The sequence below is a fragment of the Dipodomys ordii genome, unplaced genomic scaffold (genome assembly GCF_000151885.1).
Source record: "Dipodomys ordii isolate 6190 unplaced genomic scaffold, Dord_2.0 Scaffold123, whole genome shotgun sequence".
NCBI classification, from domain to species: Eukaryota; Metazoa; Chordata; class Mammalia; order Rodentia; family Heteromyidae; genus Dipodomys; species Dipodomys ordii.
Window position 1 is genome coordinate 465,462 of NW_012267339.1, and position 19,418 is coordinate 484,879.

At 42.9% G+C, this 19,418-nt stretch overlaps 2 protein-coding genes across 3 annotated transcripts in view; both read left to right on the plus strand.

The window, feature by feature from the left end:
* LOC105995899 overlaps window positions 1-3,825 on the plus strand; it is a 75,307-nt gene extending 71,482 nt beyond the window's left edge. Inside the window, exon 5 of the mRNA XM_013029813.1 lies at window positions 3,766-3,825. Within this exon, the coding sequence (XP_012885267.1) occupies window positions 3,766-3,825 (60 nt within the window). The remainder of the gene's footprint in view (window positions 1-3,765) is intronic.
* A 719-nt stretch (window positions 3,826-4,544) lies between these two features.
* The window catches only part of Aff1 (AF4/FMR2 family, member 1), a 132,065-nt gene continuing 117,191 nt past the window's right edge, over window positions 4,545-19,418 (plus strand). The window contains exon 1 of one of the 2 annotated variants that reach the window (XM_013029842.1): window positions 4,545-4,662. In XM_013029842.1, the coding sequence (XP_012885296.1) occupies window positions 4,643-4,662 (20 nt within the window). In that variant the 5' untranslated portion in view covers window positions 4,545-4,642. The remainder of the gene's footprint in view (window positions 4,663-19,418) is intronic. The other variant, XM_013029841.1, reaches the window with a different exon arrangement.

Below are 19,418 nucleotides of genomic sequence, written 5' to 3' on the forward strand. Positions count from 1 at the left end.
TTTTGGTATAGTTGATTGGAATTCAGAGTCTCATGCTTTTGTCTCTCCAGGCTGGCTTCAAACCTTGCTTCTCAGATTTCAGCCTTCTGAGTAGCTAGGATTCTAGGCATGAGCCACGGGCACCTGACAACGTTTTTTTTTTTTTTTTTGGTTGTTCATGGGACCTGAACTCTGGAGCCTGGGCTCTGTCCCTCAACTCTTCAGCTCAAGGCTAGCTCTCTACCACTTGAGCCACAGCACCACTTTGCGCTTTTTCTGCTTATGTGGTGCTGAGGAATCGAACCCAGGGCCTCATGCATGCAAGGCAAGCACTCTACCACTGAGCCACCTTCCCAGCACTGACAATCTTTTTTTTTTTGTGTTACTTTTATGAGCAGTTCTTTCCTATTAGGAGTGATTACAAAGACAATTCTAAACATTTAAATGGGCAGTGAAGATTGGGGAGTGTGATCTTAACCCTCATTTTGTAATGTAAGCTGTATCAAGGCCAGAGCATATTTGACCTGAAGTCCACAGGGGCTCAGGGGCTCCTTAAGAGGATCCAAAGAGATCATAGACCACATTAAAGTATGACAGATATTGTAGTGTGGGCCTATTTTCTCATGTTTCATCAGAAAGCCAAAGAGTTCTAGAAGGTTAAGAATGCCTTTTTGTTCAACTTCATTGCTGAACAAGACTGTAGTTGTATACAATGTTGTTTTCAAAACACTAGGAAATAAAGTGCTGGGATTGACGTTACAGTACTTCACTCATATACAGTATCTAGCTGGAAACTGATTTCTCCTGAACTTCCTCTAGAAATTTTTTTTAATGTTGATCACAAATCCAGTGTAATCCTGTTCCAGTTACCCTAATTTACATTACAAACCAGTTTGAGAGGCCCAGGAATCTCAGGTGTAATTCTAATCTGGTGTTGACTCTGGCTCCTTTCAGATAAATATTTGCTTTTTTTTTCATTTCCACGTATTTAAATAGCATGAGGACAGCTACCAATTCAGAAAGTGGTGCTGGGTTTCAAACTCAGGGCTTTGTACGGTAGGTTTGCAGGTACTACATTCTCCACCATGGTAAATAAAATAATTTTTATTTATTTATTTTTCTATTTATTGGCTTATATTCATTTTGGAGAGTTATTACATCACCACATATTTTCACTCTATTCGAATCAACTTTATCCCCTATTTTTATTATTTATTTATTTATTTTTGGTCAGTTGAGGGGCTTGAACTCTGGCCTAGGCACTGCCCCTTAGCTCCTAAGCTCAAGGCTAGCACTCTACCACTTGAGCCACAGTGCCACTTCTAGCTTTTTCTATTTAGTGGTGCTGAGTAATCAAACCCAGGGCCTCATTACATGCAAGGCAAGCACTATACCACTGAGCCACCTTCCCAGCCCCCTATGCACTATTTTTAATATCAATGTTTGAAGGCTGTGGCAAATGGAAGTTTTTTTTTTTTTTTTGGTTGGTCACTGGGCTTGAACTCAGGGCCGGGGCACTGTCCCTGAGCTCTTTAGCTCAAGGCTGGTGCTGTACCACTTGAGCCACAGTGCAACTTCTGGTTTTCTGGTGGTTAATTGGCGATTAGAGTCTCACAGATTTTCCTGTCTGGGCTCTCTTTTAACCATGATTCTTAGATCTCAACCTCCTGAGTAGCTAGAATTACAGGCATGAGCCACTGTGCCTGGCTGGCAAATGGAAGTTTGGAGTAAATGATATGATAAAAATTTTTGACTTTTCTTTCTTGTTTCATTTTGTTTATTGCATTAATAATCATAGTTGGTTTATAAGTCCCTTATATACAATGCTTTAGTATTGGCATGCAGTCCCTAATATACATAGAAAAAGGAAGAGTCACATATGTATGTATGTGTGTGCATTCATACATATGTATTTTTGAGACAGTGCTACTGTGTAGCTCAGACTAGTCTCAGACTTGTGATCCTCTGTTTCAGCCTCCCATGTAACTAGTATTATGGGCATGAACCATTTGCCTTCTGTAACATACCAGCATTCGACAAATTGAAATAGAAGTCCATTAGTCTCTCTTGCACTTTCAATGGAACTTTTACCTACTTACATCTGATTTTATGTTCTCATGAATTAGTCATTTTGAAACTATTGCTGTCTTCTAACAGCACATTTACATTATCAACAAGCCCTGGTTAAACCTGTAAAGTACTGGGAAACTGACAGATTTATAGTAGCCGATGTAAAGTTTTCCAAAATGCTTGAAACCTCACACTCATTTACTTTGTTCAGTTTGAAAGAAAATGTCTGTAAATAACCTAGTCAGTATAACTAGTGTTTTTTTTTTTTTTTTTGGGTCTGGTCGTGGGCCTGAACTCTGGGCCTGGGTGCTGTCCCTCCACTCTTCAAGGCTAGCGCTCTACCACTTGAGCCATAGCGCCACTTCCGGCTTTTTTCTTTTTGGTTATGTGGTGCTGGGGAATCGAACCCAGGGCCTCCAGCATGCAAGGCAAGTGGTCTACCACTGAGCCACCTTCCCAGCTCTCAGAATAACTCGTTTATGAATTGTTCTTTCCTATCTATAGAAAATGACACTCCATGAAGGAACAGCTTGGGCAAATCACTTACACAAGTGATTTGCTTTCTTCCCCTCTGTGTGTGCATGGGTGCATAAATGTATACTAAGGCCTAGGCTAAGTTCACTCAAGGCTAGCACTCTGCCACTTAAACCACGTCTCCACTTCCAGTTTTTGGTGGTACATTGGAAATAGGAATCTCACAGACTTTCCTGCCCAGGTTGACTTTGAACCATGATCCTCAGATCTCTGAGTAGCTAGGATGATATGAGCTACCAACACCATGCTCACAAGTGCTTTTCTTCTAGATAGCAACTGTATTCTGTGCATTCTGTTTTTTTTTTTTTTTTGCCGGTCATGGGGCCTGAACTCTGGGTCTGGGCACTGCCCATCAGCTCTTCAGCTCAAGGCTAGCGTTCTACCACTGGAGTCACAGTGCCACTTCTGGCTTTTTCTGTTTATGTGGTGCTGAGTAATCAAAACCAGGGCCTCATGCTTGCAAGGCATCATGCACTCTACCGCTGGGCCACCTTCCCAGCCCCTAGTGTGCATTCTGTGCTGTGCCAAAAGATCATCCAAAAGACCTGTGCTCAAGGGTCAAGATTTAATGAAAGTAGCAATTCTTACTGGTTGCCTCCTTAATGAAGGAGATTGGCTTTTAAAACTGCTATAATGTATGGAGGTGGTGACTTGGGTTCATTTGCTGCCATTGCCTTGATTATTGCTGAGGCGCTAGTAATTCCCCTCAATTGCTTTTGCACCATCAGTGCTAATGGCAGCAAGTGAAAAGACAAACACTGTCCTTTGTTTATTCTAAAAATAGTCCTGACCTCTGAAAAGGTCTTGAGGACTCTCATCACTCTTTGAGAGTAAGTCTGTACTGTCCCTTTGCCAGTGGAGTGAACAGAGGGTGGAAACATTGTCGTGGTTCGTGGTCAGACAGGAGGCCGTTATGCCAGGTATTCATTCAGCATTCATCTTAAGTTTCCTGAACACCATCTTCCCACATCGCTGTCCATGTCAGATTTGTACTGCTTGTCATTCAGCATAGCGCCTTTTCTGGTCTTCTGAGCAGGCCGCGATTGCTTTACACACACACACACACACACACACACGTTTGCATCTACAGCTCCTCCCCTCCGTTTTTTGGGCACCCCCTTAATTATCTAAGTACCCACATGAATTATTGTTTGCTTTTGTAATCTCCATGTTGCCCCAAAGGGAAAACGTGGTGTAAATATTTGTGTCAGTGTCCTGCGATCAAAACTGAAAGCGAAGTAAAGCTAGCGTGCGTCGGCGCCGCTCCCTGATTGCCAGTCCTGGAAGGAGCTCAAGTAGCCAACGTGGTCTTGACTGCTGCTGTTTTGTGACCCATTCACTGCGTCCCCAGCACACGACAAGTTCTCCGGTCGGAGCCGGGAGTTCCGAGCGGCCGGGGACGGCGTGTCCCAGCGGTGTGTGTTTGTACATTGTTCAAACCTGGCGAGCCAGCGCTGGAAGCCCGCGGGCGGGGCGGGGCGGGGCGGGGCGGGGTGCGAGCGCGCCTCGCGCGCCCCGCGTCGGGCTCGAGCTCGGGCTGCGGCCGGCCGAGCGCCCTGCCCATTTAAGGAGGCGGGCCGTACCATCCGAACTTTCTCGACGGGGGGAGCATCCGGAGAACTCGGACAACTTCGAACTAGCCCCAAGGCGGTATTCCTTTTCCCGGGCGCTGCACGGCGGACGCTTGAGGCTGCTGGGTGCCAGCCCGGGCGCCGGTGGGCTTGGAGCCAGGCCCCCTTGGCTTGGTCTTCCTAGAAATTGCCCCGGGGGCGCCTCTGGCTAGCTCCGAGTCCGGACGCCGAGTTCCCCGGCTCGTCCGTAGTGCAGCTCTCCTGCAAGCCCCAGTGCCCGGATGTCCATCAGGATTAGTGCGAACCAATAGCCGGGAGGCCGAGGCTGCGCGGAGGACGCCCGGTCCCGAGCTGGCAGTCCGGGTATTCGCGAGTCGCACCGGGCGCCGTCCCCGCCCGGCTCCGGCAAATGGTGAGGGCGACGCTGGCCTCTGCGCCCGCGGGTCGGAGGCTCTGATGGACCGGAGATATCTCGCACTATAAACTGAATGATGGCAGCCTACTCGAGGTAAGGCAGGCACGGAGAGAAACTTTTGAGATCGGTTCGTGGCCGGGGGACTTGCAGGGTGCGGGCGGTGGGGCGCGGGTCGGGGGAGTTGGGGTGCTGGGGAGAAGAGCGGCAGGAAGCAGCTTTGTCATTGCGCGCTCATCACCCCTGACGCTGTGGCTCCTAACCGAATGGCAGGTAGGAAACAGTTTGGCGCACAAGCCCGGTGCAGAGAGGGACTGACTTTTAAAAGTTAAGGTTCCAGTGAAGATCTTTTTTTCTTCTTCCTTAAAACAACCACCACCTTGTTTATTAAGTTGATTTCACTTGGCCTGCCTGTGCCCCAGTTTTCCTGTATGCATGCACCCCACTTCTGTGATTCTCTTGATTGCTTGCTGGTGTCCTGGGCGGAATTGGGCGAGCACAATGAGTGTCGAAAATATAACTGGTCTAGGGTAGGGCGGGTGAGAATTTTCCTGCTAGAATGAAGGAATCCACATGAAAAGGCACAGCTTGTGTGAATCTGCTGAGTAGGCAAAGACCTGGAATGCACCGAGGTCGGTGAAGGGGAGAGACCGTACTGTAATGAGCCGCAGTTGCTGTCAGGAGCGCTGGTGTCAGATCCGACGCTTCGGCTTCCCAGGACTGGGTTTGCAAATGAGCGTTTAAAAAGGAGAGGTGCAGGGCTTTTGGGAGAGGTAGAAGATTCAGAGCGTCCAGAGGGATTTCATTTTCGTTGGGGCTGAGGGAAAGCTGAGGCGTGGTGTATGCATTCTCCTAAACCTTTACTAGAAAGCAGTGTGTCCTTAACGGGGTTTACAATAATAGGGAGGCTCTTAAATAATATTTGATGCAAGATATCGATCTGGGGGAACATTTCAGAAGGCTGAACAGATCTCCGCATATTCAGATCATAGTGAAAAATAGCTGTGTAAAAGTTGAAGTTTTGGTGGGTATGACTTGGAAAAAATTTTCCTAAGGAATAGAACTTTCTAGGAAGGAAAGAATTTCTATTACATAGATAACCTCCAGAGTGCTCCTTGCTTTTTATATTTAATCCTCTCAACTTAGTGGTTTATCCTCCGTTTTCGTTTTATTGATTATTTTAAGAAAAGCTTTCCAAGCCTGGGGCCCAAGAGTAGAACCAGAATGAGAAACAAAAGTTGCGTTTTTACTTTGGCTAAACTCTAGGTTTAGTTAGTGTTGTGATCATTATTGATCATTATTTTGTATGGCACCAAAAATTAAAACCACCTATGGGTTTACAATCTCATTACAGTTACATTTACTATTTCTATGAAGCTAAGGAGTTACTTTTTTTACGTGGATAGTATTTTACATGAATATAATATTTTAAATTATGTTTATAATTTTATATAACTTATATTATGTTTTACATGAATAATAAAAATAATACTGTATCCTTAATTGGTCTTTTAAACCAATTTGATAGTTATGTTCCTATATAATTTACTCGCTTTGTATTCTGCTATGTTTTACGGAATGTATTTCAAAAGGTTCTCTGCAGAGTGCCATTATGTTCCAGGGGCCCCTAGCATAAAACCTTAGATTAAGTTTCTTTGATTTAAAAAATTAAGTGGCATCACAGACAGAGCACAGTAATTTAGCACTGAGATTTGAACCCAGGTTTAGATGAGTCCAATGCTGAAGCATCCCCTTCCTCCCCCAGTCATTTGGACATTTATAACATCATCCACAGGCCTAGATTTATTACATTTCACTTAAAAAAAAAAACTCCTGGATTTATTGAATTTCGAGTCTCACCTGCAAATTGCCTTGGCAGGGTTGGAACAAATAATGTGGAGAGTCAAATGTTAAGGCTAGGACAGAAGATAAAAGTAAAAAGAGATGAGTAATAACTTGAACACAAGGTTAAACTGCTTTAATTGGATTACCTCTTTGACTAGTCTTAGTCACCTAAATAGATAAGTGCTTTTTACTGTCTACCTTTGTTAGTCCAGGAAACTGAGGCCCTGCCAGGGAGTTTTTTGGCCTGAGGTCACACAATGGAGCCTGCTGGACTGGAGCTTCTCTGATGTACTTCATAGCTGTCTTAGTAGACTGCTGTCTCTTCAATGCCAGGGTGAACTGTTGAAAGGGAGCTGCAGAGGCTCAGGGTAAGGGATTTCTGCTCAAACTGGTTTGCAGCAAGATGTCATAATCTGTTATGTGTGTGGTGGCTCTTCGTGCTAGCAACTGAAACTGGAGGCCTGAACCTATTTCTGACACTCAGCTTGGCCTTCAAACCTGCCCTGGGGCTAGAAATAATGCCCCTAGGTCACCCTGGAGTGATTTCAGCACCTGCCCGTTGGGAGTGTATCTCTCTCGTTAAAATCCTTAAGTTGTGTTTTGGAATGTGGAGCAAGCTGGTTCTGACCTTGTGCCTTGTGAGAGAGTAGATAATCTCTGAGATCCAGAGAGCGAATGTGGAAAAGACTCAAGATATTTTTGGATTTCAGGGAAACCCCAAAGCTGGGCCAAGTTTCCAGGAGTGGAGAAACTGAAACATTGCAGTTTGTGGCATATAATCTTGAGTGGTAAACATCTTGACCATGTTGCCCCATATACTATTTGCCCTTGAGACAATTATTTTGGATTTTTCAGACTCATTAGACTTAGCGATTCATAGATCATTGTTTAACAAGTAGTTTCATTGTGCATTGAAATTATTTGTAGTGAGAACTTGGAAATTTTACAGCAGTGAAGGTGAATATACAAACTAAGCCATAGAAGTTTTCTCTAAACGCTATTGCTGTATATAGGGCATTGGCATTATTGATTTGATACTTGGGGTAGAAGATGGCTAATTTTTCACTTATGAATTGGCATATTTCCTTTTCTATAGCTGGCTCTTAAGGGCAAAATATTACTTCTTATTTTTAGTGTTCCTTAGTTACTTTGAAGGAAGGGGAACTAAGTATTTTCTTGGCTTATAAAATTGAGGTTACATATTCATCTAAAACAAAATTAGTAAATTACCTTTGTTTTACTTTTATGGCTGATCATTTAGCAATGAAAGGCACTTGTTTAATACAATGTGAAGTTCCTACTCTTTTTAAAAATAAGCTTTTTTTTTTTACTTTTTGATCAGTATTTTGAAAACAAGTAACATTTGGTTTATTAATTATTGGAGTTCAGGAGAGAGCTGGTCACCTAAAAATATAAAATTATTTATAGAGGCTTCTGTACTGTACCTCTGCTCTCAAAGGGTGGGTTTTGGAATCTGTAGCACATATTGAGTATACTTCCTTCAGGGAATTGTAAACAAATTTACTTTTTTTTCACCAAAAACAGTGAAATAGTCACAGAGCAAAGATTAGTTTCTAAAATCTGGAAACTGTTCTTTATATAAGTCTGTAAATCAGCACTTCCTTTTTTTTTTTAAATTAGTAAGCCAAACAGTTTATAGATCTTTTTCTATGTGGATTAGCTTTCTTTATATGGAGGATGATTGTTGATGGATAAAATGAAGAGAAGGGCTTAGTTTGAATTTCCAACTTCTTTAACTCAGTCATTGAAGTAGTCCCTGAACTCTAGAAAGGAATATATACCTACCTGGAGGTATTGCGAGGGATTAACTAGTTTTGAAAAGCACCTTGTGCTATCTGAGAAGCCCTGGGCACCCTCTTCCTACCGGGAAGCATGCCTGGATGGATGGCCCAGAGAGAACTGAACTTCCTTCTTTGGGAGAGTTTTGTCTGTGTTGTCTGAACTCACATCCCAAAAGATAGCCCTTACAGACTAACTGCAAAAGGAAATTAGGTACCCGTCTAGGCAACTCTCCCACAGTTTTTTAATTTTGAAGTTAAAAATGCAAAAAGCCAATCAAAAAAGTACAGTCAGATTGTTCCTGGTTCTGGTGAGAGAAATGTTATCATTGCAAAAAAGGACTACAGCGAACTGGTATGAAACCAGTTTGCCCTGCCCAGTGCCTCTACCTCTGACTTACACAGCTCCCTATTACCTGGGCAGCGGTAACAGGTATGAATACAAAGCAGCTCTGATTAAATATGAGTTCAAGGGAGAAGTTTTGAGTGGGAAATATGCATGAGGATTTTGACCCCTGGAATGACCTCATTTTCTCCTATGAAACCATTGTAAACAATGACCCTGACAGAACCGATAGGAACAGTTTTTTTGTTTTGTTTTTTGTTTTTGTTTTTGTCAGCTGTGGGGCTTGAGCTCTGGGCCTGGGCACTGTTCCTCAGCTCTTCAGCTCAAGGAGAGCACTCTACCACTTGAACCACATCCCCACTTCCAGTTTTTCTGAGTGGTTTATTGGGGATAAGAGTCTCATGGACTTTGCTGCACAGGCTGGCTTTGAACCACAACTCTCAGATCTCAGCCTCCTGAGTAGCTAGGATTACAAACATGAGCCACCAACACTCGGCACAAACAGGTCTTTTTTAAGTGTATGCTTTCTAGTTCTTCCTGAGAACTGCAGCTGAGCTCTTGACACATGGTCTACAGATGGAAGAATGGGGAGTCATTTGTTCTTAAAGTCAACTGGTTTATGTGATGTTGTCTCTTAAGAGATTTAGAGATTCTATACCATATCATGAGATAGGAGCTAGACTTACACCGTCTTGAGAGTGAGACTTAATGATTTTTTTTTTCTGGTACTCTCCTGGGCTTGAACTCAAGGCTTTGGGTGCTGTGCCTGAAGTTTTTTTTTTTTTTTTTCTTCTGAAGGCTAGCATTCTACCACTTGTGCCACAGCTCCACTTATGGCTTTTTTTTTTTTTTTGTAGCTTATTGGTGATAAGGGTCTCTGTAGACTTTTCTGTCTAGGCTGGCTTCGAGCTATGATTCTCAGATCTCAGCCTCCTGAATTGCTAGGAGTATAGCAGCACCCAGCTATGAATGCTTTTTTTTTTTTTTTTGTGCCAGTTCTGGGGCTTGAACTCAGGCCCTGGGTGCTGTCCCTGAGCCTCTCTCTGCTCAAGGCTAGCACTCTACCACTTGGTCCACAGTGCCACTTCCAGCCTTTTCTGAGTAGTTTATTGGCGATAAGAGTCTCACAGACTTTCCTACCCATTCTGGCTTCAAACTGTCATCCTCAGATCTCAGCTTCCAGAGTATTATAGGCACGAGTCACTGATGCATGCTTTTTTTTGTTTTTTGGTCAGGGGGCCTGAACTCTGGGCCTGGGCACTGTCCCTCAGCTCTTCAGCTCAAGATTAGTGCTCTACCACTTGAGCCACATCACCACTTGTGGCCTTTTCTGCTTATGTGGTGCTGAGGAATTGAACCCAGGGCCACATGCATGCAAATAAGGCAAGCACTGTACCACTGAGCCACCTTCCCAGCTCATGAATGCTTTTTAAAATAAAATTTTAGCCAAGCTGGGCACCGGTGACTCATGCCTGTAATCCTAGCTGCTTCTGAGGCTGAGATCTGAGGATTGTGGTTCGAAACCAGCCTAAGCAGGAAAGTCTGAGACTCATCTCCAATAAACTACTCAGAAAAAGCCAGAAGTGGTGGCTCAAGTGGTAAAGTGCTAACCTTGAGCACAAAGAGGCTCAGGATAGCACCCAAGCCCTGAGGTTAAGCCCCAGAACCCCTTGCACCCCCCCTCACTCCCCCCTCCCCCAAAATCATCCTGGCACTGGTGGTGAGTGCCTGTAACTTGGGACACAGAGATTAGGATCAAAATTTGAAGTCAGTTCAGGCAAAAAGTTCTAGAGACACCCCACCCCCAATCTCACATAAAAGTTCAGCATGGTGGTACAGGCCTGTCATTCCAATAGTTCTGGGAAGCTAAAATAGGAGGATTGTGAACCGAGCCCAGCAAAAATTGAGAATGTCCCCAAAAGGCTGGGGTGTGTAATTTAAATGGTTGAGCACCTGCCTAACAAGGTTGAGTTCACACTCCACTGCCACCAAGACAAACAAAAAAATAACCTATTCCATAATGAAAAATATACAAGAGTACATTTTTCTTTGTTCCTGTCACTTGTTTTAAACACCCACTTTTCTTTATTATTTGATTTCTGTAAAAAAGCAGTATGAAGTCAACTAGCTTTACCACTGCTTTTAGGTATCATGTACAAGTGGATTGCTTGTAAATTAGGTAAACATTTGTTAGCAAACATCTTCATTTATTTTCCAAAACCGGCAAATAAATGTATTCCAATTCTGTTTGTGACATATAGTGAGAATGTAGCTTGTACCTCTAGGAAGAAATCTTACTTTGACAGGTTTCTTGGCTCTGAAAAGCAAACATAGTGAGCTGGAGTAGTGTGTGTGTGTATGTGTGTGTGTGTGTGTTTGGGGGTGGGGAGGTTGGTCATGGGGCTTGGACTCAGGGCCTGGGTGCTGTCCCTAAGCTTTTTTGCTCAAGTCTAGCCCTTTATCACTTGGAGCCACAGTGCTACTTCTGGGTATTTGGAGATAAAAGCCTCACAGGGAATCCTCTGCCCAGTCTGGCTTAGAACTGCGATCTTCAGATCTCAGCCTCCTGAGTAACTAGGATTACAGGTGTGAGCTACTGGTACCCAGCTGTCATTTATTTTGGTTCAGTTACATCTTACTGGTCTTCAGTGAGTACTTAACATTACAGGTTAAATGATCTTTTTATTTAAGTGAAAAAATGCTGGAAGAAGCTCTACTTTGAAGTCTTCATTTTGTTATGGACATAATGTGTATGTGTAAAGTGCAGTCAGTATCTTGCTTAAGTATAAACATTTCAGATGGAGTTTAGATGTACTTGGGAGAAAGTTAAGATTTCGAATTTTGAGGTGTAAGGCCCTGTGAAAGCCACAGTAAATATTAACTACCACCGTGTAAGTGCTGACTTTGTGTTGGCTGTGAGCAGAGAGAATCCTGTACAAATGCTTTCCTGGCCTCTCCACAGTGTGTTAAAGCTTAACTCCATGTGTTGACCATAGCACCAGTATGCCAGGACCCTGAAAGCCTCTTCTTTGCTAATTGTCTCTTTTCTCCTCTTGGTTGATGGGTTGTTTATAATTTAACCAAATGAAACAAAATTTTTTTTTTCTGGTGCTAATATTGGTGCTTGACTCAGGGACTCTTGTTGTTGCTTAGTTGTTGCTGTTTTTTGTTTGTTTGTTTTCTCATTTTTGGCTCAAGGTTAGGATTCTCCCATTTGAGCCCACAGCTGTACTTTTTTTGTTTTGTTTTTGGTTAGTTGTGGGGCTTGAACTCTGGGCCTGGGCACTGTCCCTGAGCTCTTCAGCTCAAGGCTAGCACTCTACCACTTGAGCCATAGCACCACCTCTGGTTTTCTGGTGGTTAATTGGAGATAAGAGTTTCTTGAGCCAGGCTCCGGAAGCTCACGCCTGTAATTCTAGCTACTCAGGAAGCTGAGATCTGAGGATCGTGGTTCAAAGCCAGCTTAGGCAGAAATGTCCATCAGACTCTTATCTCCAATTAACCAAAAGAAAACCGGAAGTGGCATTGTGGCTCAAGTGGTGGAGCACTAGCCTTGAGCTGAAGAGCTCAAGGACAAGTCCAGGCCCAGAGTTCAAGGCTGACCAAAAAAAAAAGAGTTTCACAAACTTTCCTGCCTGGGCTGGTCTTGAACCTTGATCTTCAGATCTCAGAGTAGCTGGGATTATAGGCTACCGACACTTGGCCTCCTATTCAGTTTTGTTTTTGTTTTTTGTTTTTGTCATGGGTCTTCAACTAGGGGCCTGGGAGCTGTTCATGAGCTCTTTTGTTCAAGGATAGCACTCTTAATCACTTGAGCTACAGCACCACTTCTGGTTTTCTAGTGGTTAATTGGATATAAGAGCTCATGGACTTTCCTGCTTGAGCTGGCTTTGAACCATTATTTTCAGTTCTCAGCCTCTTGAGTAGCTAGGATTACAGGTGTGAGCCACCAGGGCCCAGCCCTATTCAGTTTTTAATGTAGTAGTTTAGTATAAGACTTGAAATATTAATAGGAAATCCCAGTAGTGACTTTATCTTGTGTAAAAGAACTGGGGGAGGGAAAATATTTTTTTATTGGCACCTTTTTGTGTGTGTGTGTGTGTGTATGTATATGTGTATGTGTATGTATGTATATGTGCATATATGCCAGTATCTTGACTTGAGCTCAGGATGGTAAGCTTACTAACAGCTGGTGCTCAACCACTTGAGACACTTTCAGTTCAGCTGGTTAATTGGAGATGGAGTCTCCCAGACTTTACTGCCCAGCTGGGATTGCACTGTGATCCTTCAGGTTTCAGCCTCTTGAATACCTAGGATTACAGGAGTGAGCCACTGCTGTATGTTTTTAAAGGGCACCCAGAATTAGATCACATGCTTAAAAGTACCAAGAATTGTTTTCCCAAGTGGCTAGTGGGAGAGAGTGCGTGTAGAACTGTGGGCTTGTAGAACTGTGACTCTTGGGTCACTTGCTAGCTTTCTTTCTTTTTTTTTTCCTGGTCTGGGATTTGAACTCTGGGACTTACATTTGCTAGGCTGGATCTCTGTCACTTAACCCTTACCCTCAGCTGCTTTTTCCTAGTCATTTTGGAGAAGGAGTCTTAGTGAACTTTTCTGCACATGTTGTTTTTCTTTTCCCCTGTTGGTCATGGGGCCTGAACTCCGGTCCTGGGCGCTGTCCCTCAGCTCTTCAGCTCAAGGCTAGCACTCTACCACTTGAGCCACAGCGCCACTTCCGGCTTTTTCTGCTTATGTGGTGGTGAGGAATCGAACCCAGGGCCTCATGCATGCAAGGCAAGCAGTCTACCACTGAGCCACCTTCCCAGCCCCTGAACTTGGTCTTGAACCAAGATCTGGATTGCAGTCTCCCGAGTAGTTAGGATTATAGATATTCGTGGCAAGCTTTCTGGCTTTAATTCCATCAGGAGATTTTTGTCTTCTATATCAGTATTGCTTCCTTATGGGTTGGCAGTTAAACAGATGAGAGTAAAGGAACATTTCAGGAATAATGTGGTCATAGTAGGTTCAAGGATCTCAAAGCTGGTTAAACACAACAATCACCATGGTGCTTGTTAGCACACAGGTTGAGCTTCTTTTCCCCTTGAGACTCTGATTGGACAGGACCAGGGTGGAGCCTGGACCAAACTGACTCTGAGGTCAGGGGCCCACACACCAGCATTGTGAAGTATGAGCCAGGGAGGCATTTTACAAACTCCATTGTGCGATGCAGTTAAGTTATGGTTTAATACATATTCATATGTATGCATTTCCCCTCCTACTTTAGCAGGCTGGGGTTGCTAACTTCCATATCAGTCTATCTTCATCTAACCAACTGTGACATAAACGTTGAAATGCCTACATGTACCAATGTTTGAAAATCAAAATAAGTGTTAAAGTACCTAGAAATAATGTACACTTTTAGATTATCTAGCACTTCCCAGGGATCTTTCAAATACCTGGATCTGTAGTCTATTTACCCTTTTCCTATGCTCTGTGGGTTCCTGCCCCAAACCAAGCCACACCACACCCCCAGGTTATCAGGTGCAGCTGTTTCCTTCCCCCTGGGAACTGTTACAGCTGAATTGGTCTAGAAGGATATCTGAACTTGATGCAACTGAAGAAAGCACTCTTTGTTTCCTTTTGTTTTTGTTCTTAACAAAAAAGCATTGCTTAGGTGCATTTTTGTTCTGTGAGTGATGTTCAATATGAAATTTTAAATGGGACCCCTACTGAGAAATGTTAAAATTATAGCAGATGTCACTTCCTGTAACAAAATTCAGGAAACACTCTGTGGTATGTTGTAACTTTTCAATTCTTGGAACTTTCCTTCAGGAAACTGCCCTGTCAAAAAGCAAAGCAGTGGATAAAATATGAAGTACGACTTGCACTGGGTTGTGCAGTGTAATTACATTTTGATTTGGTGCATATGTTTTTGTGGTCACCACTGAACTGAGATTGTCATGTGACTTTCATCCTGGATAATGTATGCCTAGAGAACTTAAGTTCTTCTCCCTCTCCCCCCCTCTCCCCCGCTTGCTTTAAAATACAGGTGTATCTGATTTACTCAGGAGAAGAATTCATGGAAAGTGTTCTAAAACTAAGTTTTTTTTTTAGAAACTAGAGAACTGCCTCATTCAGTTTTGCAGAAATTACTCTTTTGTTTCTCAGTGGACAGACTGTTTAACTTAAACTTCTTTCCCTCCTTCCTTCACTGGGATTTGAACTGGCCTTGAGCTTGCTGGCAGGTGATCTCCTCCATAAGACATGCCCCCCAGCCTGTTTTTCTCTAGTTATTTTTCAGATAGGGTCTTGCTTTTTTGTTCATGGTTGGTCTCAGACTTCAATCCTCTTGATCTCTGCCTCTCAAGTAGCTAGGATTACAGACCTGAGCCACTAATACCCGGCTTTTGGGATGATTTTGAGATGAGAGTTTCACCACATTGTCAGGTTGGTCTCAAACTTGTGAACTCAGCCTTCTGAGTAGCTTGGACTACAGGCTTGTGTCAGAGTACCTGACTTCAGAGGATGTATTAGTGTTGTTTCCTTCTGTTCAGGCAGTAATTAGCTGTTCTCATTCATTTAGGCCTCACATGCAAAGATACCTTATCTAAGTGAAACTTCTGGAGAATATCAGGAGAACTTGAGCCCTGCCCAGGGAACTTCAGAAGATAGACAGAACCAAAATATTCTGTGCAATGTTCTGAAAATGTCTTTAGGTGCATAAAAGCTGGTGCTGGTAATACCTGTGTTGGGAATGTTGTAGGCCCGTGTTTCCCTTGTCTCTTCCTTTCTCACACTTCCTAGTATTCTTTCTGCCTTGGAGGATTGGTACATGCTGGCAGGTTAGTGCAATTCACTATTACTGGATATTAATCTCACTTCCTATGGATTACATCAGTTGGAATGGTTTTCTGGATGTGGCAAATTCATAAGAAATACTGCATATTGAATACCTGCTATTTGTATCATGTATTGGGCACTTTGCTGAAAACCCACCACTGCTGTGTGTGCAGGACTCTTAAGTTGCTTAAGATCCATGTTCTCCTTCCTGCAAAGGAGGAGCTTCTACTTAGGAGGGGGAAACAGAAGTAAACAAACAGAATGGGAAATGAAACAGGTGCAAACTGAACAAATACCGTGACAAACACAAATAGGGTACAAAGAGTAATGGAGTGTGAGGAACTTGGCCTTGGCATGGACCAGGACGACCTGAGGAAGGCTGACCCAGGTAGGTGGAGAAGGTTAGAGAAATAGAATTATCCCTCCAGAATGTCATAGAAATGAGTGAGGATGGTGGGAAGGAGGGATAGATTGTTTTTCCTGTGAGGGGAAGGATCTTGAGATAGGGTCTTGCTATGTAGCCCAGGCTGGACTAGAACCCTCTTGCCTCAATCTTCCAACTGCCAGAATTATGAGAATGTGCTTCTCTACCTTGCTTAAAGATGACTTTTTCTTTTCTTTAATGCTGGTCCTGGGGCTCAAACTCAGGGCCTGGCCACTGTCCCTGATCTTTTTTGCTCAAGTCTAGTGCTCTACCACTTGAGTTGCAGCTTCACTTCTGGCTTTTTGGTGCTTAATTGGAAATAAGAGTCTCATAGACATTCCTGTCTAAGCTGGTTTTGAACCATAATCCTCAGATCTCAGCTTCCTCATCGAGGATGACATTTAAAAAAATATAATTTTATTATTACTTTTTTATTTATGTGGTACTGAGGAATGGGTCAGGGCTTCCTGCATGCTAACTAAGCAAGCACTAAGCCATATTCCCAGCACCTCCACATCCCAAGATGGCTTTTTTTTTTTAAACAGGGTGAATACAGAATTAATCATGTGGAAGATTTTGAAATAAAAATTTGATTATTTTAATAGATTGCAGCCCTCCTGGAATGTAGTTTTTTTTTTTTTTTGGTTGGTTGTGGGGCTTGAACTCTGGGCCTGGGCACTGTCCCTCAGCTCTTCAGCTCAAGGCTAGCACTCTACCACTTGAGCCACAGCACCACTTCCAGTTTTCTGAGTGATTCATTGGAGATAAGAGTCTCACGGGCTTTCCTGCCTGGGCTGGCTTTGAATTGCAATCCTCAGATCTCAACCTCCTGAGTAGCTAGGGTTACAGGTGTGAGCCACTGGTGCCTGGCTCTTTTTTTTTTTTTTTTAATGCAGGTAAAATAGATACAATCGCAGAATAACATTAAACTGGAGACTATGGCAATTAAGGCTGGAGTTAGCCTGAATTGATATATGAATATAAATTAGTAAGCAAATGTTGAAAAGCAATATGAAGAAACTCCTCCATTTCCCCCTCAGTTTGGGGCTGTTAAATAAGGAGTGGTAGAAAGTAGAAGTTCCAGCTCATTGAGAATAAACCTCAGGAAATTAAGGTGTAGATAGAAGGAAAGGCAGTTAGCCTGGCTCCCAAGTACAAAGTCTAGTTTACAAGGTCACTCCTCTATCCATATTTCCATGTGATGTGGGGTAAAATATGGCTTATGTCTCTGTCCAAGATATATAATGTATCCATGTTGAGTCCAAGCCCATGAATGAGCTTCTCATGGGACTAATAAAATATGGAAACACAGGAGGGTGGTGTTGATACATTTAGAAATAAAAACTAATCTTTCATTTTGGATATTCTAGAAAGTAGCAGATGGTTTAAGTAGCTTTTCTCAAGGGAGTTTATGGCTTCTTGAAAAAAAAAATGTAATCATGACACATTGCTGTAGGAACTGAAAGTTCTGGTCCTGCATGCGTTATTGCCTCTCCCATCTCTCTTACCTCTGCTTTACACTATTTCAAGTAAATGTTTTAATTGTAGCCCTTTTGTGGCATAATACACAACCATTTAAAAATGAGCATTTCATGAACATAGCAGAGAAGGTATTTTTCTTACAGTCTGAAGTTAAATGTGGGTTTTTGCATTGGATCTGTGTTAGTGCTATTTTTTGGTTTTTGTCATTTGTGTCATCTGCCATGGATGAAGAAGTGAATAAAAATCTCATACAATTAATAGTGTTGCTATTTCTCATGTATCTTAAGGTTGTTGTTTTACAAGCATAGTTGTGAGAGTCTTGTGGTGGGGAAAGTAGGAGCTGAGGCTCAATCTTAGGGCCTCTTGTTCTTTCTTGGCTTCTTTTCTCGGGGCTGGTTTTCTACCACTTTAGCCACACCTCCACTTTCAGCATTGTTTCTGGTTAATAAAGAATTCTGGTGAACTTTTCTGCTTGAGCTATTTTGTACCTGACCCTTAGATCTCAGTCTTATGGGTAGTTAGGATTACAGGTGTGAGCCACGAGTGCCAAGATGTTGTAATGTTTCTGACAAACATGTGAGTGTAATTGTTATGTCTTGCTCTCTTCTATTCTCTTTTTTCTTTTTTGGTGTGAGAGGATATTTCTCTGTAGCCTTGCAATTGCCAGGATTACAGATAATGCATCTTGGTGTCCAGCTTGTGTGTGTGTGTGTGTGTGTGCGCGTGTGTGCACGCGCGAGTGTGGCCCCCCTCTGTCAATCTGTCCATTCATGTCTGTGTCCTGGGATTTGAACTCAGGGCCTAAGCACTGTTCTTGAGCTTTTCTTCTCAAGGCCAGAGCTCTACCACTTGAACCACAGCTCCACTTATGGCATTTTGGTGGTTAATTGGCAATAAGAGTCTCATGGACTTTGCTGCCTAGGCTGGCTTTGAACCTTGATCCTTAGATCTCAGTCTCCTGAGTAGCTAGGATTACAGGCATGAGCCACCAGTGCCTGCTTCTCTTCTTTCTTGAAGCATACTTTTAGAATTTTCATGGACATTTTCTAGTGTGTATTTTTCCAGATGAAGTTGAGTATTTTGTTAGACAGTTTGTGGCCTTTTAACAAGAATGACTTCCTCACAGATTTGTAAAACCTCATCCTGTTTTTCAGAATATTAAAGTTTGAAATGGGATTGCTGAGTGTTCTGTAGGTTTTCGTGGACTGGAAAAGCTTGAAGTAGAGAGCCAGGAACTCCAGACACTGGCCAAGCACCAGTCACTCACTATGGAGACCTTGGGGAAGTTTTATTTACCGACTTCCTTACAAAGAAGTGAAAATGTACCTTTGTTCTTGTCACTAATGACTGTATCATTAATACAGCTTTGACAGTGTGACCATACTTTCATAGGTGATTTGCATCTGACTTTAGACAAGAAGAACAGTTTGTAGTCTTAACTGCTGTTGTGGTTAGTGTCTCACTTTAATGTCTTATTTTCTAGAGACTTTTTTTTTATTGTCAAGGTGATCTACATAGGGGTTACAGTTACATAAGTATGGTAATAAATACATTTCTTGTCAAACTTGTTATCCCTTCCCTCATTTTTTCTCCTACTTTCCCTCCCCCAACCCTCTCCAAATTATACAGGTCATTTCCAACATAATGTCTTACGTATATTGCTGTTGCATTGGTTTCTACAGACTTTTTAATTCAGTCATTCTGTTTTTACAGTAGTACATAGGATTCAAGGTGTTTAAACTCATGTAGTTCAGTAAAACTACAGCAGCAATAGTTAATTGTAATTAAAGGGAAATGTCCCTCCCTCTCTCCCTCTCCCCCTCCCCCTCCCCCTCCCTCTCTACCCTCTCTTCCCCTTATCCCCACTTTCCCTTTTCATTTTGCCATGGGGCTTGAACTCAGGGCCTGGGCACTGTCCCTGAACTCTTTTTTTTTTTTTTTTTTGGTTGGTATTTTGGCTTGAACTCTGGGCTTGGGCACTGTCTATGCGCTCTTCAGCTCAAGACGAGTACTCTACTGCTTGAGCCACAGTGCCACTTCTGCTTTTCTAGTGGTTTATTGGAGATAAGAGTCTTTTCCTGCCCAGGCTGGCTTTGAATGGCAATCCTCAGATCTCAGC